The sequence below is a fragment of the Lissotriton vulgaris genome, chromosome 7 (assembly GCF_964263255.1).
Source record: "Lissotriton vulgaris chromosome 7, aLisVul1.2, whole genome shotgun sequence".
NCBI lineage: Eukaryota > Metazoa > Chordata > Amphibia > Caudata > Salamandridae > Lissotriton > Lissotriton vulgaris.
In genome coordinates, this window is record NC_141695.1 from 1,159,674,344 (window position 1) to 1,159,698,099 (window position 23,756).

General features: G+C 46.0%; 1 protein-coding gene across 5 annotated transcripts in view; it reads right to left on the bottom strand.

The window, feature by feature from the left end:
* Nucleotides 1–5,410: 5,410 nt before the first annotated feature.
* The window catches only part of SEPTIN8 (septin 8), a 406,279-nt gene continuing 387,933 nt past the window's right edge, over nt 5,411–23,756 (bottom strand). For 4 of the 5 annotated variants that reach the window (XM_086931619.1, XM_086931618.1, XM_086931620.1 and 1 more), the window contains one exon: nt 7,498–9,427. In XM_086931619.1, the coding sequence (XP_086787745.1) occupies nt 9,424–9,427 (4 nt within the window). In that variant the 3' untranslated portion in view covers nt 7,498–9,423. Of the gene's footprint in view, nt 9,428–23,756 lie in introns of all 5 variants that reach the window. The other variant, XM_086931616.1, reaches the window with a different exon arrangement.

Sequence of the window (23,756 nt, forward strand, 5' to 3'; positions counted from 1 at the left end):
GGTGACTGAGTCTGTTGCTTGGGTCTGTTTAATTAGAGAGTTATTTAGGCATTTTTTATGGACAACTGAAGTTTTGTGAAAACGAAGCTAATCATGTAGCTTCTGTAGTAGTTCAACTCTAATTAACCCCTTGCGCGCTAGCGGTTTTCCCGCGGTGCGCTGGATTTTTCAAAAACCCGCCTTACATGACGAGCTCAGCTCGTCATCAGCATACGAGCGCCGTAGCTGATGACGAGCTGAGCTCGTCATCAGCATCGAAGGGGTTAAATCTCCCAAGATAGTTGTTTGCCTCTCCCTCTCTCTGAATGGTTTATGGGCATCAAAGTGCATGTTGAGCAACTTGGTCTGAACACGCTCCGCGGGATGCCTGGCTTTCACCTTGTGGATACCCTGCCGGGGCTATCTCACAGGGGAATACCAGGACGGGTTCCCTAAGCAAGCGCATAGATGCCTGCGATGTGGGCGATTTGCGCTATATAAATACATGTACATTTACATTTAACTGTAGACTTCATATAGCCATGGCACCTACAGTCTATCCTGAAGCACAGAGTATGTACTATGGCATCAATTATGATCACACCTATCTGTAGGGGTTGGGGAGGGTCTATCTGGCTTTGCTCCAACTGCGGCAAACCATCAAAAGAAACTGTGTGCACCTGTTCTGGTAGATTAGGAAAAGCAATGGCATCCCACACCCACAAAGCATGGATGTGCCTTGTCAACAGGCAATATACACTACTAGCTCTTATAGCTAGATTTCCCAATGTAAATCTCCTGTATATAGAGTGTCCAATTGCTTAGATTCTCTGTCCAGTGGAGCGGCTGGGAAGGTAAATTAGGCATATGAAGGCAACATTACTATAGTAGAGTAGGCTGATTTAAAAAAAAGGCTCTGTTGGGATGATCTAGATTTCCTCAAAGGACGCCTGGAACAGCAGGTGCAGATCAGGGGTTTCCCAAAGCTGTTCAGGTTTTGTTAATAAAGGTCTTGTTAAAGAGCAAGATTGTATCAGCAACCGGTTTGTCTGGCAATTTCAGTGAACAATTTTGTTTCAAGTTGACCCTGTGTGGAGAGGAATGGCTAACTTTCTCATGCTTTCTTAACTAATGCAGTAAAGCTGGCCAGCTCTGCTCAAGCTTGACTTTCTGGAATGGGGTACTTTCCAACGCCAAACTATTTTAACTGCATGTGAATACTTAGGAGGCACAGAGCTGACTACCTTGCTGTTGTCATCCTAATCGCTGTCTTGCCTTGGCTACCAGAATGAGGGCATCAGAATCTAACCCAAAATATATTGAAATCTAGTAATTTTCTTCGTGTCAAGACGCTTTTTTTTAATGCAAGTAGTCCGCTCACCTTGGTGGTTTTAACTTGCTTTCAAAAATAGGATAAGTCCTATAAGTCTTCTCAAAGGTCTTACTCCGGTAGTAATCATTAGCACCACAGATAGAATTGAAATCCGTGCTCTCAGCATTGTAATTGAAATTGTTATTGCCATTCTATATTGAGACTGCTTCTATGGCCTTCACTTTTTCAGGTGTGATGATAATTTTTTTTTTAAAACAGTGTGCAGAACCGCGTGCACAAACTACAGCAGCTTGCACAGCTGATGTCTCAGATGTAGTGCGTATTCCACAGGGTGCACTAATCGCTAGAGTCATTTGCTGCAAAGACAGATAGCATAGCCTCCAGGAGGCCTGACGTGATCAGAGAATTTAGAGGCAAACCAAGACGGACAATATAGTACTTCTAAAATGTCCTGATTCATTGAAGTGCCCGATAATTGTTCACAAAATAAGCATCTGTTAGCAGAATGTTTTGGGAAAAGAGAATGATACTAACCTATTGCAAAGTCCTTAAATCACCTTAGTGTGAAAATGACATGCTCATGAAGAATTGAGCCTAGCAATAATTATTTTCCTACACTCCAAAAAAAGAATATACTATATTTGTGCCTTACTGGTATATGCTGCCCTATGACTCATCAGAGGGAAATTAGGATTCGCCTGAAAGTCATCACATTAAACCCAATGATCTAGGTTAACACTCAGACAATTGACCTGCACCTGGCCTACGACTGGGTGAAATGATCTAGCTTTGTACAAATCAGTGTGGCATGTCACTTCCAAAGACTAACATTATTAATTACAGAACAGCCCAGAAAGTCAGACAACCAAACAATTTAAATTCCTAACTTAGGAGCATGAAGTCCTAGAAAGAATTTCTTGCCCTAACAGGACGTTGGACACAATTTTGTACCTGAAACTGTTGTTCATTAATGAAATGTAAATACAAATATATATTATTTGGTCACAGAAAAACAATAATTGCTGTTTTTATTTAAGGCCCTGGACACATTTATATCACCAAAAGTATTTTTGCAATGCTCTTTTACAAGACATGTAATTCACCTATCATGTAGAGATTTTTGAAGCATGCTCTAAATTTCATTAATGGTTTACCTACTGTCCTTAAGAAAGAAAACTCCTTGTCACTTTTCCTTCAAAAGATGAAAAGTGTTTCTACTAAGAAAACATATTGTTCGTTCTTCCACTGGCACGTGCTGTCTTTTTTCAGCTCAAAAGGATTGGTTTGGCATCCCCATGCATCTAGTTTCCATTTGTCTATCTCTCTTAGTATTCTTTATAATGTATGACATTTTCATATCATTGAATATGAATTTACAAATTTTCCAATACCTAGCAATGTTGGTTTTTAACATTTAATAAAATAAAGGACTCTTGCCCATGCTTAGTCATATAACCTATACTGATTAGTTGGAGTACATTGTTAAAGCTATGTTATTTATTGACAGCTTATACATGTAACTAACATACGTATACAAAAGGTGAATGAGTGAAACAAAACACAATTATGTGAAATAAATGTGAGATTTTAATAAAAGAAAAATATTAATGGCCAATGATTAAAACATTCAATGAAGTATCAATCACAACAACATGAAAGGAAATGGGAGAATGAATGACTGGAGCAGTTTTTAAGTAGTGTATTACACTTTCAAATACTAGATTCATACAAGCTAAAACTATCATCTTCCACCATGCATTTAATACATTATTCTGGGTATGCAACAGAGAAGACCTCTCACATTATAATATTACAGCCTCAAAGTACAGTTTAGATCATTAGGAAATAAATGTACTTTTTCAACCAAATGTAATGGATGACTGTAAAAGAATCTAGTACCATAGAGTAATTAATCCCAGATTTCTCATTACATGCTCCTTTTTCCTAAACGTTTGATGGAATTTCTTTATAGCTACACCCAGAGCACTAACTGATATTTCAAAAGAGATGTTCCTCCGAGACAAAGCCCAAGCAAGTTGTCTAGCAGTCTATTTGGCAGCGAAGTAGGAACCAACATGCCAACATCAAAAGTTTAATCCTAACTCTTGGTCAGTTCTCACATCCCTCTCTCACAGCACCACAATACACTATAGCCTTGTAAACTGCTGCCAAGGGGTATAGTGGTTGTTAAAGGCCCTGAATCAGAGCCATACCTATATCGATGGAGAGCGCATTTAACAACCGGAATAGCCCGATGCAGAAGAGCTATACGCCTATTAGAACATTCCACCCATTAGTGGTCAAATATTTCAAATTAAAAAGGGAGAAACATGAAGGCAAACATTGGAATGTTGGCACTCAGAGCTTATTCCAACCATCATAAGCCTGGATCTACTCCATTGTCTTCAATGGAGGTCTCAACATTCCAATGTTCGAATATAGACTTATAGCCCGCCATAGCAAGCTATACCAGCCATTAAAGATCGGCTACAGCATTTAACAAGGGAGCTGGACTTTAATGTTGGTATAGCCCAGCTAAGGAGGGTGACAAGGCTATTAAAACATTCCACCACTAGAGGGCAGAATGTTCTAACAAAAAAAACAAAGGCCTTAAGGAGCCCGAGGGGCATGTGGGCCTTTGGATGCATCAATAGCTGTGAACAACAACTTTGGAATGTTGGACCTCCGTGTTTCTACCGGCCATTAGAAGCCCAGGAGCACTCCACTGTTTTCAATAGAGCTCCCAGTATTCCAATGTTCTAATACATCATAGACTACAAAGTGAAAATATCTTTCGATTGAGGAGTTCCAAAGGAAATGACAATAGATCCACTGTTTAAAGGATACAGGCCTTAATCCACACAGGGTGGCATATACTTTATCTTAGGCCTGCTTCTCAACAAAGGTATGAACCACATCTATGGCAGGCTTTTCTTAAGCTTTTAATATTGTGCTTTTTTTAATGAGAACAGAACAGCAAGTTTCTGACAATAAAGGAACCGTACAAGTTTGCGAGGGGCAGAAGCATGTCGACCAATGCTATGAAATAAAGGGTTGCAATGACCCCCTTATTTTTAACACCAAGTAGGGAGGTGACATAGATCATATTACCTCCCAATATTTATTTTCTAAAAGTCAGATATCTGCTTTCTGATTACTACATTCAACCATTCTACTCTCAATTTATTTAATTTTTTTTCAAAGAGTTCAATAAGAGCTCAAAGAGATCTGCAATAAATGTGGGATCATGTCTTTGGTGAAGAGAAGTCTGATGAAGAATTATTGCATCTTATCCAAACTATTGCATCTTATCCAAGGGGACTTTGCATCCTCTTTTTGTCTTTTTTGTAAAGTAAATGCACTGCCATCTCCTTTGAGGTATAACCCTCACAAAAGATCATTCTTCCCTGTAGTATATATACACAAGGATAGGTAAAATGTTCTGTTTTCTAACAATTTGGTAGGAGGGTTAACCACATTCTGTTAAAGAGTGGTCTCTGATTCCTCCATCCTTCGTGATGTAGAATCCAAGAATAGATTTGTAACTGCCACTGGTATGAGGCTGAAACAAGAGAAGTCCATATTTCCCATTAAAGGACTTGCTCAGTCATATGCAATGCATTTTGGGGTGCAGAATTGAATGAACTATGATTTGATGATACAAAACTGAATATAATGTGTTTTCACTATAAGAAACATCACAAATAGGAGAATTACACTTTGTCTTGATGTGAACAAAATGTTCATGAGAAGGCTTGTATACTGGAGAACAGAGCATCCTGCAGGATCAAGACATCTGTTGTTTTAAGCACTCAGTATATCACACAATGCAACAACCTAATTTTTATACCTGAATGCTAGTGTTCCAGTGGAACCATGATTTCTGAAAACCCTCGTTCCTATGGAACTCTAGCAGCCTGGTATAAAAATGAAGTTGTTGCATTGTGTATGATATACTGTACTGACAGGGAGGCTGTGTGATGACACTTCCTTTCACACTGCTCTTTGTGGATTCAATGTTAAGCATGCATTCTATTTGTTTGGAAGAGAAATGACCGAAAAAAGTACCATGAGATGGAATACTCACCACACAAGAGGTGGAATTGATGCCTTTAATTGTTAAATAAAGTAGAGTCAGTATTTATGGACAAACAAAAACCAATCTGATGATCCCAAACTATAGTACCCAAGAAAGTAAATGACCCAAAGCATGTTTCAGTTTGTACAAACATAACCTGATGATGAATACATTAATGATGAAAACAAAAATTGTAATACACTACATAACATAAATGTGAAAAGAATACATGTACACACTGCACTCTTATTTCTCACAGTGCACTGGAAACTGCAGGAGGAAATATATTCTCAACTCCCTCCAAATAGGTTTACAGTGTACACATTTCATCAATTAACTGACAGCACAATTCATCTATCAATATGTATCATTTAATTTAACAAAGTGAACCAACATAAATGTTGAAATGTAACTCTTGATTAAAGTTGTGGATTCCTGCTAGTATGTAGGTTGTTTTCTGGTCAGGACATCTGACCTGCCGTATGAAAAATATGACACTGAAAAACACAACCCTCTTTGGCTTTGGAAAAATATATCTTAGGTCACAATAAAAATAAAGTACATTCATCCAATTTTGGATCTGCAGTAATCTATCTTTGTCTGCAAAAGACGTGAGCAAATGTTTCTCTCAAAGGTGCCTTTTTGTCTTATTTCTTCAATGAAAGTACAAGTTATAGTTGCACAAATGTATCAGTCTTTGGTTTAAGCAAAAAAAATATAATTAAGTTAGGAAAAAGTAAAAGATCACCTTTATGCACATCCCTAACAAAATGTTGAGCTCTGTACAAAAACAATCCATTTATATATTTAAACATTCACCTTTTACCATGTAGTTACGGTTTGAGACGCCCAGGCTTAAAATGTGTAGTCTAACACTATATTAATAGATGGTATCAGCTATGCTAGTCACTTCAAGACAATAAAAAAGGAAACTGAAATCCTGCTTTAAACACAATGGCAAGTAAAGTTCAATTATTGTGTGCATACATTTCCTCATGTCCAAACAATCTTTAGGTAATATAGGCTATTGTCATTATGTTATAATGTCAAATAGCCAAACAGGTGTAATTTCAATCCTAAAGTATAGCATCACATATTGTTTGCAAGAATCCTAGTAATGTTTATAGACCAAGGTCTAAATAAACAAAGGTTTTAACTGAACTGAATCCTGGTTCAATTAAAAATGGATGTCTATTCACTATACATGTAAGACAAAGGCTATGATACCAATCATTAAACAGAATAATCAATGATCCAAGACAAGTAGGCTGCCTTACTGCATACATGGTGAATTTGAAGTAGTACTGTGAGTAAGAGAAGCCCAGGGAACAGATCCTAAAAATGCAACCGGATTTACCGAATTCTGATGGTAATATAAAAGCCAGCACTTGACCCTCAAAGAAGAACTCACCCAAGTGCAGCCACTAGCCTCCATCGAGTCACATTTGAAAACGCATCTTATGTATACCACAGTATTTAGTAATTATGCTCATGGACAACCAGAGGTATTATGCAGAACTGAAAATAATGTTTTAGATTGTTGTGTATGTGACTTATCCAATAAACAAATGCATCATCATCTCAATTGTGAAGTCTATGTTCGTGCTACACGTTTTGTTGTTTAAAAGTCTGATTTAGTCTGTCCTAGCGGATAAAAACTAGTATCACTTTGATAAAACCCGTTTGCCTTCGATGTTATATAGTTTTATCAAAGTAATACAAAAACATCAAATTAACATCAAAAATGTTTTCTGATAATTCTTTGGTTTCAGATTTAAAGTTGGACAGTAAAACTGAAAAAGGTCTCATGATTTGTAAACTTATCAGACTGTTATTAACTTGCCTTCATATAGATGCGAAAATATGTTTTCAAATGAAAGATACGACTCTTTCACATGAAACATATGTTTCTTCAAATTTAAATGTGCAACCAAATTATCAAATGATATTCACAAGTTGACTTGAGAGTCTAGAAACGACATCATTGGTGAAGAATGCTGTTTTTCATGTTATAAGATGTAGTTATTCTATTTTGAACAAAATATTTTTACACATCTACATTAGTAGTAATGCAGTCAAATGCTTGTTGGGTCCATGATATTTGAAACAGTGTTAGGGGTGAAAGTCTCCATTATTACCTATGAACTGAGGCAGATCCAATAGATTGGATGGATACTGAACATTTGTTTCTTCAGATTTCCAATATATTTTTCCTTTAAGTGCTATGAGTACAATAACATATCTAACTGGGATTGCATAACTGAAAAATACATGAATTAACTAAAGAGCACTTTGGAAAATAAACATGCAAGTTGCAACAGGACATTCTCTAGTGTGCTGTTCCATGATTATACACAAATGTCTATTTTAGCTGTAAAGAAATTCAAAACATTGTCGCACAGGGCTTCATAACCCTACTATTAATATATACTTTATATGACACAGTAAAGGTTCATAAAAATTCAGCTTAAAATAACAAGACTTATGCAACTGGAGTGTGAATTGACAAGCTTACAAAAATGTGCCACCTTAAGTTAAACAATTTAAAGTGTGCAATAAAGTTTACATTATTCACATAAAGATTCCTAACTGTTTTTTCAAAGGTTTTGGGTGGGTGAGTTTTACAATGTGATATTCAGTGATACCCTAGTGGAATAAGGGTGTTTACAAGACAATATTGTGAAGGTTTAATTATATATTTTTTTAAAGTATAGAGAAAGTACTCCAGCCCAAGTTATGGCATATCCGCAGCGGCAATCACAACATGTTTCACTATAAGGAAACACGTGCAGGAATACTGCAGACACACTTCACAGCATCCCATAGTTGCAAAACAAGAACATGGACTGGCTAATCGATGCCAGGTTAGATTGACGGATTGCAATACACATCTGTCGCGATGATCTGGCCGCGAGATACCCGATGTTCAACTATTAAGAGTGAAATTGACCCATCGAACAAATGATACACAAATGTGACCCAGCAGTCTAGTATTTGATCAAAAGGGTGAAATCTTAGCAGAAGATAAAAGAAACGTCAGAAGTAGAATAGAAGGGACAAGGGAATGCCTTTTTGGCAAATATGTGACCGTATCCGACATATCAGGGTGAATATTTAGATTAGGGCACACAAGGGTATATAGTACGGTATACAGGAGGAAAGGGGCATTTACAGTCCTGTATATGAAAGGCAAGGTGATTTGTTAATCTAACTTAGGATGAATACATCGAGTGCCTAACACCAGGAGTGCGAACTTCCACTCAGTCAATCAGACTTTTAGGCTCACGACTCCAATGCCTGACTGATCAGCCATTTTGGTTAAGAGAAAAAAAGGCAAAGGAGACAAGACCTCAAGCTTCTTCATAATCAGCTTCCAACACCGTCATCATGGCCATAAAAGGGGACTACTGGGACTATCCAGTTGGAATGCACTTGTGCATAAATCACCAAATTTTTGATGATTTACTATGGATGTTACAGAAAAAAGGTAAATATAAATTAAGAAATGAAAAAAAAAGTACAAAGCAATGACCTGATGCCCTTTAGATTTTATGTGCCTTCTGTACATGAGAATATTGTTGATTATATTTGTCAGAAGACAATGTTTAAAATCAATACCATGGTAAAAGGGGTGAGGGAGATTGTCAATATTCAGATTTTTTTTCAGTAAAAAAACCATGGTATTTATAAAGTTAAAACTGAAATCTACCTAGTTATGTGGATGCGTCTGTATTATGCTCACAATACTTACTTACACATACGTACATATGCACACATATACATATATGTATACATCTTTGCATAGAACCTTAAAAAGTGTAACCAGGCAGGCACTGGTTAAAAATAAAACAGGTTCCCTGTGTGGAATAAAATAGAACAATGTTACATTGTAAACACTGAGGAATCCTTATTTTTTCTTTGCTTTGGTCCGCTCACAGAATATTATGACAGAAGGATCTCAAGATGACGATAATTCATGCAAATAAAGACATGAAAGCACAAAGTCCACTCTTGGCATGTAACTCTGCATGATTTAACTGAAAAATAAAACATACGAAATAAAGATTAAAATGATGGAATGAAAAACAGCAAAACAAAAAAGAAAATGAAGATTGAAAAATGCTTCACAGTACAACTGATATCTAATAAATTAAATGAATGAGGCCACAACAAAGCATACCCTGACCTAACATAAGTTATTCATTTTGACATGTGGCAAGACACAAGAGGTGACTTGGTGTCTATATTATCATTCTCACTGTTGAATTCTTTGCTGAAAGAGACTTTAAAAATTAGGTGGAATAGGTAAGGACACAGTTAAATAAAATGTAGAGTTAAGGTTATATTATGGAATAAAGATGGCATTTATGACCAAATAAATACCTGCATAGGTTTATTATACCCAACGCTAGTCAAAATGTAAGACTGAAATAAAGTGACCGTATTCAAGTAATAATATAAGCACTCAAGGCATACTAAATACAGTTTGCTCTAAAGAAATGGCATGGCAATACCAAAGTGTAAATCTTTTAATTCAAAGTGGCGCTTCTAATGTACATAAAAACGGAGTGCCACCTTTTAAGTCACCAATCTATAGTCTATGTAATATGGACTGATAAATTGTGTGCTTCAGCCTCACAGAGCTGCTACAGTCCTTCTGGGGGACACTCATTTCCTTTGCGGTTGCATTATATCCATTGTCATGCTGCGACTGATAACTTGGTACCCAACTGAAATAACTGATAGAAGTTACTCTAATTGTTGTGTCATTCAGTCCAAACAAATCATAACTTATCATCTAATTCGCTTTGCAGATGCATTGCTGTGGAAATGATTTGAGTGAGGAAAGAACATGATTAAAGACAAATTTGTTTCAGGATATACTGTGTTGCATTAAATAATAGAATGACAAAACAATACATGAAAAATGAAGCAATGTATAATCGAATATATCTGTAGTTATCCAGATACAAATCTGAAAAAATAATCATACAAATTATATATGAATCACTACTTTTAATAGGTGAGCCCTCAAACAACATGCAGGGGTCACATTTTGTTAAAGTTGATTGTGAGACATTGTACTGTCAACATCTTATTTGAACGTGTGCAATGTTACTTTTGCCTTTCTGACATGAAGGTGGAGTCTTTCCTGTGGTGGCTGGAGCCATACATTTATATAAAAAATATCAGCAATGCTTTAAGCACAGTTTTTGTGCATAACAGGTTGTAACCTTGAATGAAACAATAAAACCAGCCCCTAAAACAAAAAACTGTTAAAAAAATGCAAATTTGGAAACTGATTTTTACCTACATTCTGGCCAATAAGAGTTAAAATGATTCCACAGTTAATGCCTCATTTCAGAAAACGGTGGCAGATAAAAATCACTGAAAGATTCATGAATGAAAAAGACAAGAAATGGACATGGCTTGGCTGGCCACAATGACAGACATGTGAGGCGAGATCTCTCAGCCCATTGCTCTTGATCCCGCCTAATTTTTCTGGCATCAGGTGACTTTTGCGTTAGTCACAGCATGGCGAGAGTAGAGGAGCCCTATGTAGAGGAGCCCTATGTGAAAGGAGGATGCCGCTCCGATCCAACAGGGAATGAAACTGCAACAGGCGCAAGCGGGCCATGCTTCTTCTGAACAACTTTTCCTCACATCTGCACAAGGGGTGGCAGCATGAACTGGGCAGGTAGGTGGGGACATCTACTGGAGGCCCAACTGCAGGTCTCACATCAGACAGAGGGTGGTAGATCCCAGACACTAGCCTGTGACTTGGGTCATCATGATGGAATTGGCGTGGCCCTGCCCAAATCACTGAACTGCAGACCGGAGCCCATGGGAGATAGCCTCGCCTTCTCCTTTCTGAGATAGCTCTGCACCATTGCCACTCTAGTGGGGACCCTATGGGTCTCCGCCATGCATATAAAAAGGCTGTCAGGTTGAGACCACAACCACTACTGGTGCTCCCCACCATGCTGGGCAGCTACTGGTAGGGCCCGAAGAGGAATTGTGCGGCCCCCACTATTTTTTATGACTGACCAAGGCATGCCTTAGTCCTGAGGGGACTCCCCTTCCCTTCCCTCTTGCTCCAGAGGAACCCATCTGAGAGACCTTTACCCACGGAGCAGCACCGGGTGCCCCAGCAACCCCTGCAAGCAACAGAGTCTAGCCTTGCTCTCGGGCCCCATCTGGGTCTGAATTAGCTCCCTGAACCAGTGTAATGCTTGGTGAAATCTAAACTGTCCTGGACTCAAGACCCCTATCTTAGGCAGTGAATAACGTGTGACTTGTGGTTCCTAGGCTGCTTGCTATAAGCTGTCACGGGGCAGATCACATAGGCATTGGCCTTTATGCTGGCCTGTATAGCCCTGCTTCACCGCTTTCAAAGCCAACTTCTCACAAGAGGATGCACCAAAACCCTTAAAACTGGAACCCAATCTCCCTGATCATCAAAATGTATTACCTTGCCCAGGGCCGCCTCGACAGGCATTATTGACTGATGTAAATCTGTTGTGATATGACCATTTGAAATTAACTGACCAGGTCACTCAGTCAGAAAAAATACTTGCAGTCAAAACAGCTGATCTCCAACAGCAACTCTGGGATTTAATCGAGCAATTTCGTTTCCTGGAGGGCCGCTCAAGCCGCAGCAACCATTGTACACGTGGTAGATCTCCCAGAAGGCTGTGAAGGACACTGTGTGTGGATTTTCTGGAATTGTGTGCAAGATTTCACATCATACTTTTCTATAGAGAAAGCCTACCCATGCACTGCCACCATACAGAGGCCCCTCCACACTCTTCCCAGATTACACTCTACGCCAATGAGCCTCTTTTTTTAGGGAGTAAAACTGAAGCTGCAAAATATGGGAAACAGGTTTGTTTTCCTCTTCCACCGTAAAACTCAAACTTAATGTGGATCAAAAGGCCAATTTCTTTTCATGACTTTCCCCATGCAAATGAGGGAATCCCTTAGCCTCCGCGCCCATGCAGTTTTATAGACTAGGGCACACAGGCAAAGAAGCTGTCAGGAGACGTCCTGACAGTCCGCCCCTTGATTTCAGCCCTCTGGATGAGCTTAGGGGGTCCTATGGACCTCCCCAGACATTCCCTTTTAAAAGTGCAGGCAGGTTGCCGCCTTCACAGAGAAACATGTAACAGCTGCCCCATCTTTCTTTTACATGCGAGTTCGCAGCTACCCCGAGGGCAGCGCATTCTACAGGATAGGGTGTACTTTTCCTCTTTGCACCCGGTGCACCACGGTGCACTCTAGATAAAAGTGTGCTCTATCTATAAATCGGGGCCCTGACGCTCAACGTTTTAGTTGTGCAACAAGGAGGCCTGTTTGGTGGAAGACCAGCATTGCTTAGATTAACCAGCTTACATAGCCAGAACACATTTACAGGTTGATAAATCCAACCGCCTTCTGTCCTGATTGTTTAACAGAGAGTACAGATAGCCTCAAGTAAAAACACTCCACTATCCTGACGGCAAAATGCTTTAGACCCTCCCACCACCCCTCTTCAGGTGAGCCAGTGAGTGCACTTATGCGAATAGATCAATCAATCAATCAATCAATGACACTTATAGAGCGCGCTACATACCCGTAGGGTCTCAAGGCGCTGGGGGGGGGGGGGCTGGGGGCGCTACTGCTCGAACAGCCAGGTCTTCAGCTTCTTCCTGAAGGAGAGGTGGTCTTGGGTCAGGCGCAGGTCGGACGGGAGGGAGTTCCAGGTCTTGGCGGCCAGGTAGGAGAAGGACCTTCCTCCTGAAGTCGCTCTTCGGATGCGGGGGACGGCGGCGAGGGCGTGGTTGGCTGATCGGAGGTGGCGTTTGGGAGCGTAGAAGTTGATCCGGCTGTTGAGGTAGCTCGGGCCTTGGTCGTGTAGGGCTTTGTGTGCGTGGGTGAGGAGGCGGAAGGTGATTCTTTTGTTGACGGGGAGCCAGTGAAGGTCTCTCAGCTGTCCGGAGATGTGGCTGGTACGTGGGATGTCGAGGATGAGTCTGGCTGAGGCGTTCTGGATCCGCTGGAGTCTCTTCTGGAGCTTGGCGGTGGTACCGGCGTAGAGGGCGTTGCCGTAGTCCAGTCGGCTGGTGACGAGCGCCTGGGTGACGGTCTTCCTGGTCTCGGTGGGGATCCACCAGAAGATCTTCCGTAGCATGCGTAGGATGTTGAAGCACGCCGAGGAGACGCTGTTGACTTGCCTGGACATGGAGAGGGAGGAATCCAGGATGAAGCCCAGGTTGCGTGCGTGGTCTGTCGGTTTGGGTGCGGTGCCCAGGGCGGGAGGCCACCAGGAGTCGTCCCAGGCGGAGGGTGAAGAGCCCAGGATGAGGACCTCCGTCTTGTCAGAGTTCAGTTTCAGGCGGCTGGTCGTCATCCATTCGGCTACCTCTTTCATCCCTTCGTGCAGGTTGGCTCTGGCGGAGGCGGGGTCGTTGGTCAGGGAGAGGATCAGCTGGGTGTCGTCGGCGTAGGAGATTGTGCTGAGGTTGAGTTTGCGTGCGATGGCCGCGAGGGGGCTCATGTAGACGTTGAAGAGGGTGGGGCTCAGAGATGATCCTTGAGGGACGCCGCAGATGACTTCGGAGGCCTCTGACTTGTACGGTGGTAGGCGGACTCTCTGTGTTCTTCCGTCGAGGAAGGAGATGATCCATTCCAGCGCCTTGTCCTGGATTCCGATGTTGCTGAGGGGCTGTACTAGGGTGCGGTGGCAGACAGTGCCGAATGCCGCGGAGAGGTCTAGGAGGATGAGGGCCGCTGTTTCTCCGTTGTCCATCATGGCTCGGATGTCATCGGTGGCGGCGATGAGGGCGGTCTCGGTGCTGTGGTTGGCTCGGAAGCCGGACTGTGAGGGGTCGAGGGATCCATTCGTCTCGAGGAAGGCGGCCATCTGCTTGTTGACTGTCTTCTCGATGACTTTGGCTGGAAACGGGAGGAGCGAGATGGGGCGGTAGTTCTTGAGTTCGGTGGGGTCCGCTGTTGGTTTCTTGAGTAGAGCGCTGAGTTTGGCATGCTTCCAGCTCTCAGGGAAGGTGGCGGTGTCGAAGGATGTGTTGATGATGTCTCGCAGGTGGGGTGCGATGATAGTGTCGGCCTTGTGGAAGACGTGGTGAGGGCAGGGGTCGGTCGGTGATCCGGAGTGGATGGAGTTCATCGTGCGGATGGTGTCTTCGGTGCTGATCGGGGCCCAGGCGTGGAGGGTGGTGGTGGGGGGTGGTTGTTCGGTCATGGTGTGCGTTGGTTGGTTGTTGAAGCTGTTGTGTATGTCCGCGATCTTGTTGTGGAAGTAAGAAGCGAGGGAGTTGCAGAGGTCTTGTGATGGGGTGATGTCGTTGTTTCCTGCGCTGGGGTTGGAAAGCTCTTTCACGATGTTGAAGAGTTCCTTGCTGTTGTGTGCGTTGTTGTCCAATCTGTCCTTGAAAGCTGTTTTCTTGGCGGCGCGGATCAGCTGGTGGTGCTTCCGGGTGGCAAGCTTGAAGGAGGTCCTGTTGTCCGGTGTAGTTTCCCTTCTCCAGACTTTCTCGAGGGCTCGGCAGTTCTTCTTGGAGCTCTTGAGTTCGTCGGTGAACCACGTGGCTTTCTTGCTGCCGGGTCTGCTGGGCGGGGTCCTCAGTGGGGCGAGCTCGTCCGCGCAGCTGCTGATACACTTCGTGAGGTTGTCGGCGGCCTGGCTGGGGTTCGCTGAGCTGGCAGGAGGGTGCTGGCTCAGGGAGGTGGCGAGCTGGTCTGCTGTGATCTTGTTCCAGCTTCTGCGGGCGGCCTGTTGCTGGTGGTGGTGGGTCGTCGTTCTCTTGAAGGTGAAGTGGACGCAGCTGTGGTCCGTCCATTGGAGCTCTGTGGCGTGGCTGAAGTCGATGTCTGTGCTGGAAGAGAAGACTGCGTCGAGTGTGTGTCCGGCGAGGTGGGTGGGGGTGGACACCAGTTGCTTGAGTCCAAGATTGGCGAGGTTGTAGAGCAGGGTGCTGGTGTTGCGGTCGTTGTTGTTCTCCAGGTGGAAGTTGAGGTCCCCCAGGAGGATGTAGTCGGCGGAGGGGAGGGCATGCGGGCTGACGAAGTCGGCGATGTCCTCGCTGAATTGTGTGCGTGGTCCTGGGGGTCGGTAGATCAGGGTGCCTCTGAGGGTGGTGTTCGGGTTGGTGTGGATCTGAAAATGCAGGTGTTCGGCGCTGGTCAGGGTGTTGTCGGTGCTGGTCGTGAGACGGATGGTGTTCCTGTGGATGATGGCGATGCCACCTCCCATCTGGTTGGCGTTGCGGTCCCTCCGGACGATCTTGTAGCCCTCTGGGATAGCGATGGCGATGTCGGGAGCTAAAGAGGCGTTCATCCAGGTCTCCGTGAGGAAGGCAACGTCAGGGGCTGTGGCGTCTAGGAGGTTCCAGAGTTCGATGGCGTGTCTGTGGACGGAGCGGGTGTTGAGCAGGATGCACTTGAGGTGGGTACTGCTGGTGTTCGACTTTGCGGGTGCTGGTGCGAGGCAGGTCCGGATGCAGGTGAAGTTGCAGGCGTTGCAACTGAAAGGTCCGTGGGTGCGTCGTGGTGTGGCTTGGTGGCATTCTGGGAGTCGGCCGGTGTTGAGAGAGCTGAGGGTGGCGGCGGAGTACGTCAGGCGGGTAGGTCGGGGTCTTCGGGGGCCAGGGGTCCTGGTGCTGGTCGCGATCCGATCGCGGACGGGCGCAGACGGGCTTACCTTTGGCGCGCCTTCGGCGCACAATCCGCGTGACCGCTGCGCGTTCGCACGGTCGCCATTTAAGGCGAAGTGCGCGGGTGGGCGGAGCAGCTGGGAGGCGGGAGCGGGGAGGGAACAGAAGGCAAAAAGGGGCGGGGTCTGCGGTGGTGGCGGGGAGCGGGGAGGGAAGACGGAGGGCGGCACGGTAGGCGGGCAAACAGGAAGGAAACGCTGACACGGCAACAAAAAATACAATCACAAAACAAATGGGGAAAAGATGCTAACACGGGCACAGAATTATACAGCAGGCACAAATTACGGTCAAAACAAGGTAAAAACAACCGACAGCGGAGTCAGCCGGCAGCCGGCAGCGAGGCAGGCAGCGAGCGAGGCAAAGGGGCACACGCAGCAGCTGGTGGCCGTGCGGCGCAGGGGTGTCCCACAAGTGGGTCACACTCACCTGCGTCGCACAGTCGCCATTTAAGGCCAAGTGCGCGGGTGGGCGGAGCAGCTGGGAGGCGGGAGCGGGGAGGGAACAGAAGGCAAAAAGGGGCGGGGTCTGCGGTGGTGGCGGGAAGCGGGGAGCTGGGAGGGAAGACGGAGGGCGGCACGGTAGGCGGGCAAACAGGAAGGAAACGCTGACACGGCAACAAAAAATACAATCACAAAACAAATGGGGAAAAGATGCTAACACGGGCACAGAATTATACAGCAGGCACAAATTACGGTCAAAACAAGGTAAAAACAACCGACAGCGGAGTCAGCCGGCAGCCGGCAGCGAGGCAAAGGGGCACACGCCCCTGTGGTCCGGATGTGTAGATGTGGTCCGGTTGGATAGTTACCAACAGTGCCTGGCCCTAAGAACCCTTCAGAAGCCTTTAGGTACTAACCACTCCCTCTGCTTTCCGGAATCAGTTTCAAAATCCCCAAGTAAGCAGGGCATGTCAATTCCCGAAACTCTGTGGATAGGATGGAAATAAAGGGGGCCCAAATCTTAACTTATTCGGATTTGTCCCCTAGGGTAACCATGGAGAATCTCTCCATGCCCAAAAGGGACCACAGCTGGTAAAGCCATTGCGTGTGATCCAGAATCCTGTCCAATTTTGAACCAGATAAAAATACCCGATGTGCAGCATTCAACGCCAGGGCGATCTGTCTGCCCTTGGTAGAGCGCAAGAGGAAAGTGAGGTCATTGGGCAATCCTAAGCTAGTGAATGCAGGGAACCTGGGGATGGTAGTGTCAAAAGCTTGAGCAATCTCAGAGGATCTTGTTCCAATATCTTGTGAGCTTTGGCAGTTCCAAAGAAAATTAATGAGGGTACCCGGACTCCCACAGCCTCGCAAACAGACCATTGCACTGGGAGTTCTATTTAGTTAAACAAGCCAGTCTGTAGTACTAGTAAGATACAATTTTAAATGCAGTTTCGGTGTGGCCCATGGAGTGTGCAGTGTGGTGGGTCCTATAAAAAAATATCCTCCCATTCCTTGTCCGACAGGGTTCGACCGAGTTTCGCCTCCCACCGCCTTTGTCCGGCCGTCCGAGCCCTAATTGTGCCCCGGGAGAGAAACATGTAGATTTCCGAGATGAGTTTACAAACATCTTTTTTCAGAAAAAGCCACTTTTCAAACTGGAGCATTGGCTTGCTGACCAAAGGAAGTACCAGAGGCCCAGACACCCATTTTCACATGAAGTAAGTGGTCAGTCGGTGAGGCAGTAATCTGCCCGAAGTTGCTCAAAGGGGATAGTCCCCTGGAGGTCAAACAAATGCCCCAAATGCTTGCAGCTGCTCGCTAACCACCGTGAACCCGGCCCCTTATCTGTCCCGGGTGGGAATTCGGAATTAAAAAAAATGGGGGACATAGGCGAAGGGAATGTTGTGAGGTTTGCCCAATTGGACACACTATCCCATACTAACATGGTGGATCGAGTGACCGGCGAAGAGTATAGTCCCCAGGAACGGGACGGTCTAGGTAGCCAAGCTTACCTCCAGATGTATTGGCCAGCCACCATCTGGTCCATAAATACCCAGCGTTTCTCCGACATTAGACTGTTCCTTTCCATGAGACAGCGCAACAGCGAGGCTTGAAATTATCGAGTGATGTTCTGCATCGAAAGGCCACCTTCCTTTTTAGGGCGTTGCAACAGAGACTTCTGCAACCTCTGGGAGACCAAACCCCAAATGAAATGCTCCATCTCCTTTTGTATGTTTAAGAGCGTATTAAATGGGGGCAATAAGGGGAGGGTTTGGAAAAGATATAGGGCTCACAGTAGGACATTAATTTTGACCATGGCTAGTCTCCCGAGCCACGAAAGAGGCAAAATTGCCATTGAGTTAGATCTTTACAGATGCGAGAGAGTAAAGCAGCATAATATACTTCCGCAGTCTTATCTAGACTCTTATGAAGGACCAACCCCAGGTATGTTATACCATCTGTCACCCAGTCAAAGGCAAATTAGATGCAAAAGGTGTCCACCGTTGTTTACGTTGCGGTAAGGTTAAGTACCGGAGATTTCGAATCCCGAGACCCGACCGAAGGCATGGTCTTTCCCTGGTTTGGGGATGACCAAAATTGTCGCCTGTAACATAGAAGTCATGAGAGTGACCATATCTGTGAATGAGTTAAACAATCGAGTGAGTAGAGGGGCCAGTTCCACGCATAAGGTCTTGTAAAACAGAGCACTGAAACCGTCCGGGCCTGGCGCCTTCAGACGAGCAATAGTAGATGTCACCTTGTCAATCCGTATAGGGGCCTCCAGACCATCTGCTTCGTTGGACGGAAGAGGGGTGACCGTAGCCCCGTTGACAATCACAGGGGTACATGAGGGTTGAAGACTCAGCGAAGTAAAGATCCGCGTAAAACGTCCGAAAAGCCGCTGAAATGCTGAGTCATCCGTAATCTCAGAACCCTGTTCTCCTCGCACCGTCTTAACTGCCTTTGCCTGTCGTTTACTGCGGAGGCAGGTTGCTAACATGCGACCTCCCTTGTTAGATTTCACATAATATTTATGTTTCAACCGAATCATTGTATGTTCAGCCCTATCCAGATCCAAACCCTTCAACTGGAGCCGCTCCTTCTCCAATTGGCCCCAGACCTGTGGAGCCCCCATGCGCTTGTGGATTGCCTCGAGTTCTTTAACTTTAGATTCTAGTTCCTCTCGCTTGGCTTGCCAAGTCTTATGATCATAAACCGCTTTAGCGATCAAGGCGGGTCTCAAGACCAACTTAAGAGCCTCCCACAAAGAGGCAAAAGCCGTGAAGCAAACATCGTTAAGTGCTACGTAATCTTTCAATGTACGTCGAAGGTCTTCTACCACTTGTTGGGACTGCAATAGGGAGTCTCGCAGGTGCCAGTTTGAGGGGGATGAAGGAATGGGAGGCAGACGTAGAGTCAGCGTTGAACAAGTTACTTACCTTCAGTAACAATATATCTGTAAGAAACATTCGTTAGTGATTGATTCCTTACCTTAGAATTACCCCCAGGCGTCAGACAGGACCCAGAATGTTTTCATCAGCAGTACCCCTGTGCGTCGGTAGGCGGCGCCGTGTGGCTCTGGGTACATCGTTTGAGTCTTAGTCGCTTAGATGACGTCCCTGGAGCGTCCATGCACGCTGACGTCAGTTCTGTACAGGACTTTCTGCGCAAGGAACGCAGAGGCATGCAAGATACTGACCACTGGTGCATTGAAATTAGGGCCTTGAAAGGGATGACCTTAACCATCAGTTCGCAGATCAGGGAGGATAAGTGGGGCGGTAAGGAATCTATCACTAACTAATGTTTCTTACAGATATATCGTTACCGAAGGTAAGTAACTTGTTCATCTGAAAGAAACACTTTAGTGATCGATTCCTTACCTTAGAATAGATACCCCAGCAATATCAACCCCGGTGGTGGGTCTGTAAACCAAGATCACACCAGAAAGTCATGGAGAACAGAACAGCCAAAGATGCTGTCTCGTCAGACTTGACTGTCAAAGAAATAATGCTTAGTAAAAGTGTGCAGCGAGGCCCACATGGCTGTCCGACTGATGTCTTGCAGGGGGACACAACGTCCCAATGCAGTACTAGCTGCTGTCACCCTGGTAGAATGGGTGCGCAACCCCACTGGAGGTTCCTTTTTAGCTAGAGAATAACAGTCCTTGATACACAAGAGGACCCAGCGGGAGATAGTCCTATTGTGTACAGCCCGGCCTTTCTTGGCGCCTACGTAGCCAACAAAGAGCAGGTCATCCATCCGGAACTGTTGTGTGCGATTCAGGTAAAATCAGTGTGCACATTTGGGTCCAGACGGTGGAGCTTCTGGAAGGGTGCGGAGGTGGAAAGATAGTGGGCAAGGTGATAGTTTGCCCAATGTGGAAGGCAGTGACAACCTTTGGCAAGAAGGTAGGAAAAGTGCGAAGTACAACCTTATCCGCATGAGCAAACAGAAAAGGAGGCTTACAGGAAAGAGCCTGGAGCTCACTCACGTGCCTAGCGGGGGTGATGGCAACCAGGAAAGCAGTCTTCAAAGTCAATAAACGAAGAGGACAGTTGTGAAGTGGCTCAAAAGAAGCGTGCATCAAATAAGAACCAGATTAAAGTCCCACTGCGGCATCACAAACTGAATAGGAGGCCTTAATAGTGCCCAGAGCAGAGCCCTGCGGGGCCTGAGAAAGAAGGAACAAAAGGACTTCTGAAAGGGGCAGAAAGGGGGTCCACAGCCTTTGCCGGGCACCATGCCACAAATTTGTTCCACCTGCAGGGGTATACCGATTTAGTGGAAGGACGCCTGGCTGCCAGAATGATACAACAGACTTCAGGAGGCCAGTCAAATGTAATCAACTGTTGCCGCTCAATCTCCACGCATGTAGGTTGAGGCGTGGCAGGTTCGGGTGGAGGACCGTCCCTTGCTGCTGCAACAGAAGATCCTTCCAAAGAGGCAGGCCGATCAGGGGATCCATGCTCATACTGAGTAGCTCAGGATACCAAACTCTTCGAGCCCAGTCTGGGGACACAAGAATGACTTGGGCCCGGTCGCACCTGATCTTCTTCAGCACTTTGGGTAGAAGTGGTATAGGCGGAGAGGCGTACAATAGACCGCATCTCCACTCCTGACGAAAAACGTCACCGAGCGAGTGCCGCTTTGAAAATTCCAAAGCGAAGAAGTGATGACATGCACGTTCTCTTCGGTGGCTAATAGATCTAACCAAGGTTCTCCCCACTGTTGAAAGAGATCTTGCGCCACCTCCGAGTGAAGATGCCATTTGTGATCCATCATACACCTGCGGCTGAGTTCGTCCACCCTGGCTTTCAAAGAACCTGCCAAGAGTTGACCCGTCAAGGAAATGCCTTGACATTCCAGCCATGTCCAGAGATGCAGAGCCTCATGACGTAGCTTCCAGACCCCACCCCGCCTTGCTTGTTGCAATACCACATGGCTGGCGGTGGTGTTGTCTGTGAACACCTGCCATACTCTTCCCTCGACAGAGGGAAGGAATGCTTTCAGTGCAAGTAGGATCGCCCAGAGTTCCAGAAGGTTGATATGTATGCTCCTGTTGGGGAAGGGAGAGTGATCTGCCGCTGACCCAATGCTGGTTCGTGAGCTATCACTGCAACGGTTGCGCAGTGCCCTCCGAGATCAGGACGTACTCAGACAGGCCCCCTTGATGCTGCGCCCATTGGAACTTCAGGCCCCACTACAGAACCCGCATATGCCATCTGGCATGATTGGTCAGTATGATGTAGGAGGCCATGAGGCCCAGCAGTCCCAAGGTCTTCCTGTTCGGGAGGATAAACCCCAAACTGTGCTGTGTCCAGAACCGCTCCAATAAAGAGGAGCCTCTGAGAGGGAATCTGGTGCGTCTTCGCCATGTTGATGGAGAACCCCAGCAAATGCAGGAGGTCGGCCATAGTCTGGAGGTGGGAGACGACTGAATGGGGCGAGCCCGCCTTCACCAGTCAGTCGTCGACATAGGGGAAGACTGAAACCCAGGATCTGTGCAGATGAGCTGCGACCACCGCCATCACCTTCGTAAACACCCGAGGGACGCTGGTAAGGCCAAAAGGGAGCACGGTGAACTGAAAGTGCTTGTGGCCTACCATGAACCACAGTTAACGCCGGTGGGCCGGCAGGACAGGAAAATAAGCATCTTGCAAGTTCAACACTACCAACCAGTCTTGCGGATCTAGGGCAGGCAAGACCGGATCAGTGTGAGCATCTTGAACTTCTCCTTCCAGAGAAAGCGATTGGCCTTCCGAAGGTCTAAGATAGGACACAGGCCCTTATCTTTCTTTGGAACCAGGAAGTAGTGGAAGTAACAACCACAACCTACTTCTGGCTTCGGAACGCACCCGATGGTCCCCTTGGCCAAGAGGGCCGCAACTTCCTGCTGGAGAAGTGCCAAGTGATCCCCCGACATGCGGTGATACTGAGGTGGCAGGGCTGGAGGGGGAGTCTCAAAGGGGAGGGAGTAGCCCCTTCGGACTATCTGCAAAACCCACCTGTCCGAGGGGATGGTGCGCCAGAGGGGGAGGAGTTGGTGAATCCTGCCACCCACTGGCGTTTGGTAGGCCTGAAACACCGGACTAGGAAGGTTTGGAGGCAGTGGCGGCAGGGAGGTGGTGGACTAACCTGGCATCGTGACCCACCTCGGCAGGTCCCACGTCCGTGGCTGCGCTGAGACTGTTGCTGCGCAGGCCTGTGGCTCTGAAACAAACGTGTTTGGGCGCCCCTTCCTTTGCCACGAAAGGAGCGAAAAGCAGAAGCGGAAGGAGTGCGCGTGGCCGAAAGGCTTAAGGACTTGCCCGTAGCCTATGAGTCCTTAAAACGCTCCAACGCACTAACTGTCTTGCCACCAAAATGGCAAGTGCCATCAAAGGGCATGTCCATCAGAGTATTCTGGACATCGCCGGAAAAGCCAGTCGTCCTCAGCCAGGCGTGGCAACATAGCGCCACTGTCGTGGAAATTGCTCTGCCCAGCGAATCGTGAACTTGGCTGCGTCTCTCCCCCCAGCAATAGCTTGGGAGAGCACCGTCCGGGCCTCCTCCGGACACTGAGGCAGCACATGTGCCACAATGTCCCACACAGAATGGGAATAACGGTCCAAGAGGCATGCGGTGTTCTCAGACCGCAGCCCAGAACTGGCGGAAGTAAACATTTTCTTCCCAAACTGTTCCAGTTTCTTGGATTCCCTGTCAGGTGGTGCGGAAGAGAAAGCACTTGGGGACGCAGATGCCTGGACAACCAAGCTCTCAGGGTTAGGGTGATGGGAGAGGAAAATGGGGTTGCCCAGGGTCGGGCCACGTTCTTATCCGCAGGAGCCCCTGTGTTGGGCCTGGACCAGGTGCCCAAAAGAACGTCCTGAAGTGAGTCATTAAAGGGCAGTAGTGGTTTCGTAGAGGAAGATGCTGGCCGAAGCACTTCTGTCAGGAGGTTAGTCCTGACGGCCACCGTAGGGAGGTTGAGGTGGAGAGCCTCGGCTGCTCTACGAAACACCACAGAATATGTACCACTTTCCTTCGTGGCCACGGGAGAAGGAGACAGTGTGCCAGGTTCTGGAGTAAAATCCATGTCACCTGCATCCTCCTAATCCTCTTCCCAGTCCAGGTCTATTTATTTTTTATTTATAATGTTTGGGTGTCATAGCGCTTTACAGTTCAGCACCAAACAGTTTCCATCACATTATACAATTTTACGTTAATAACATATT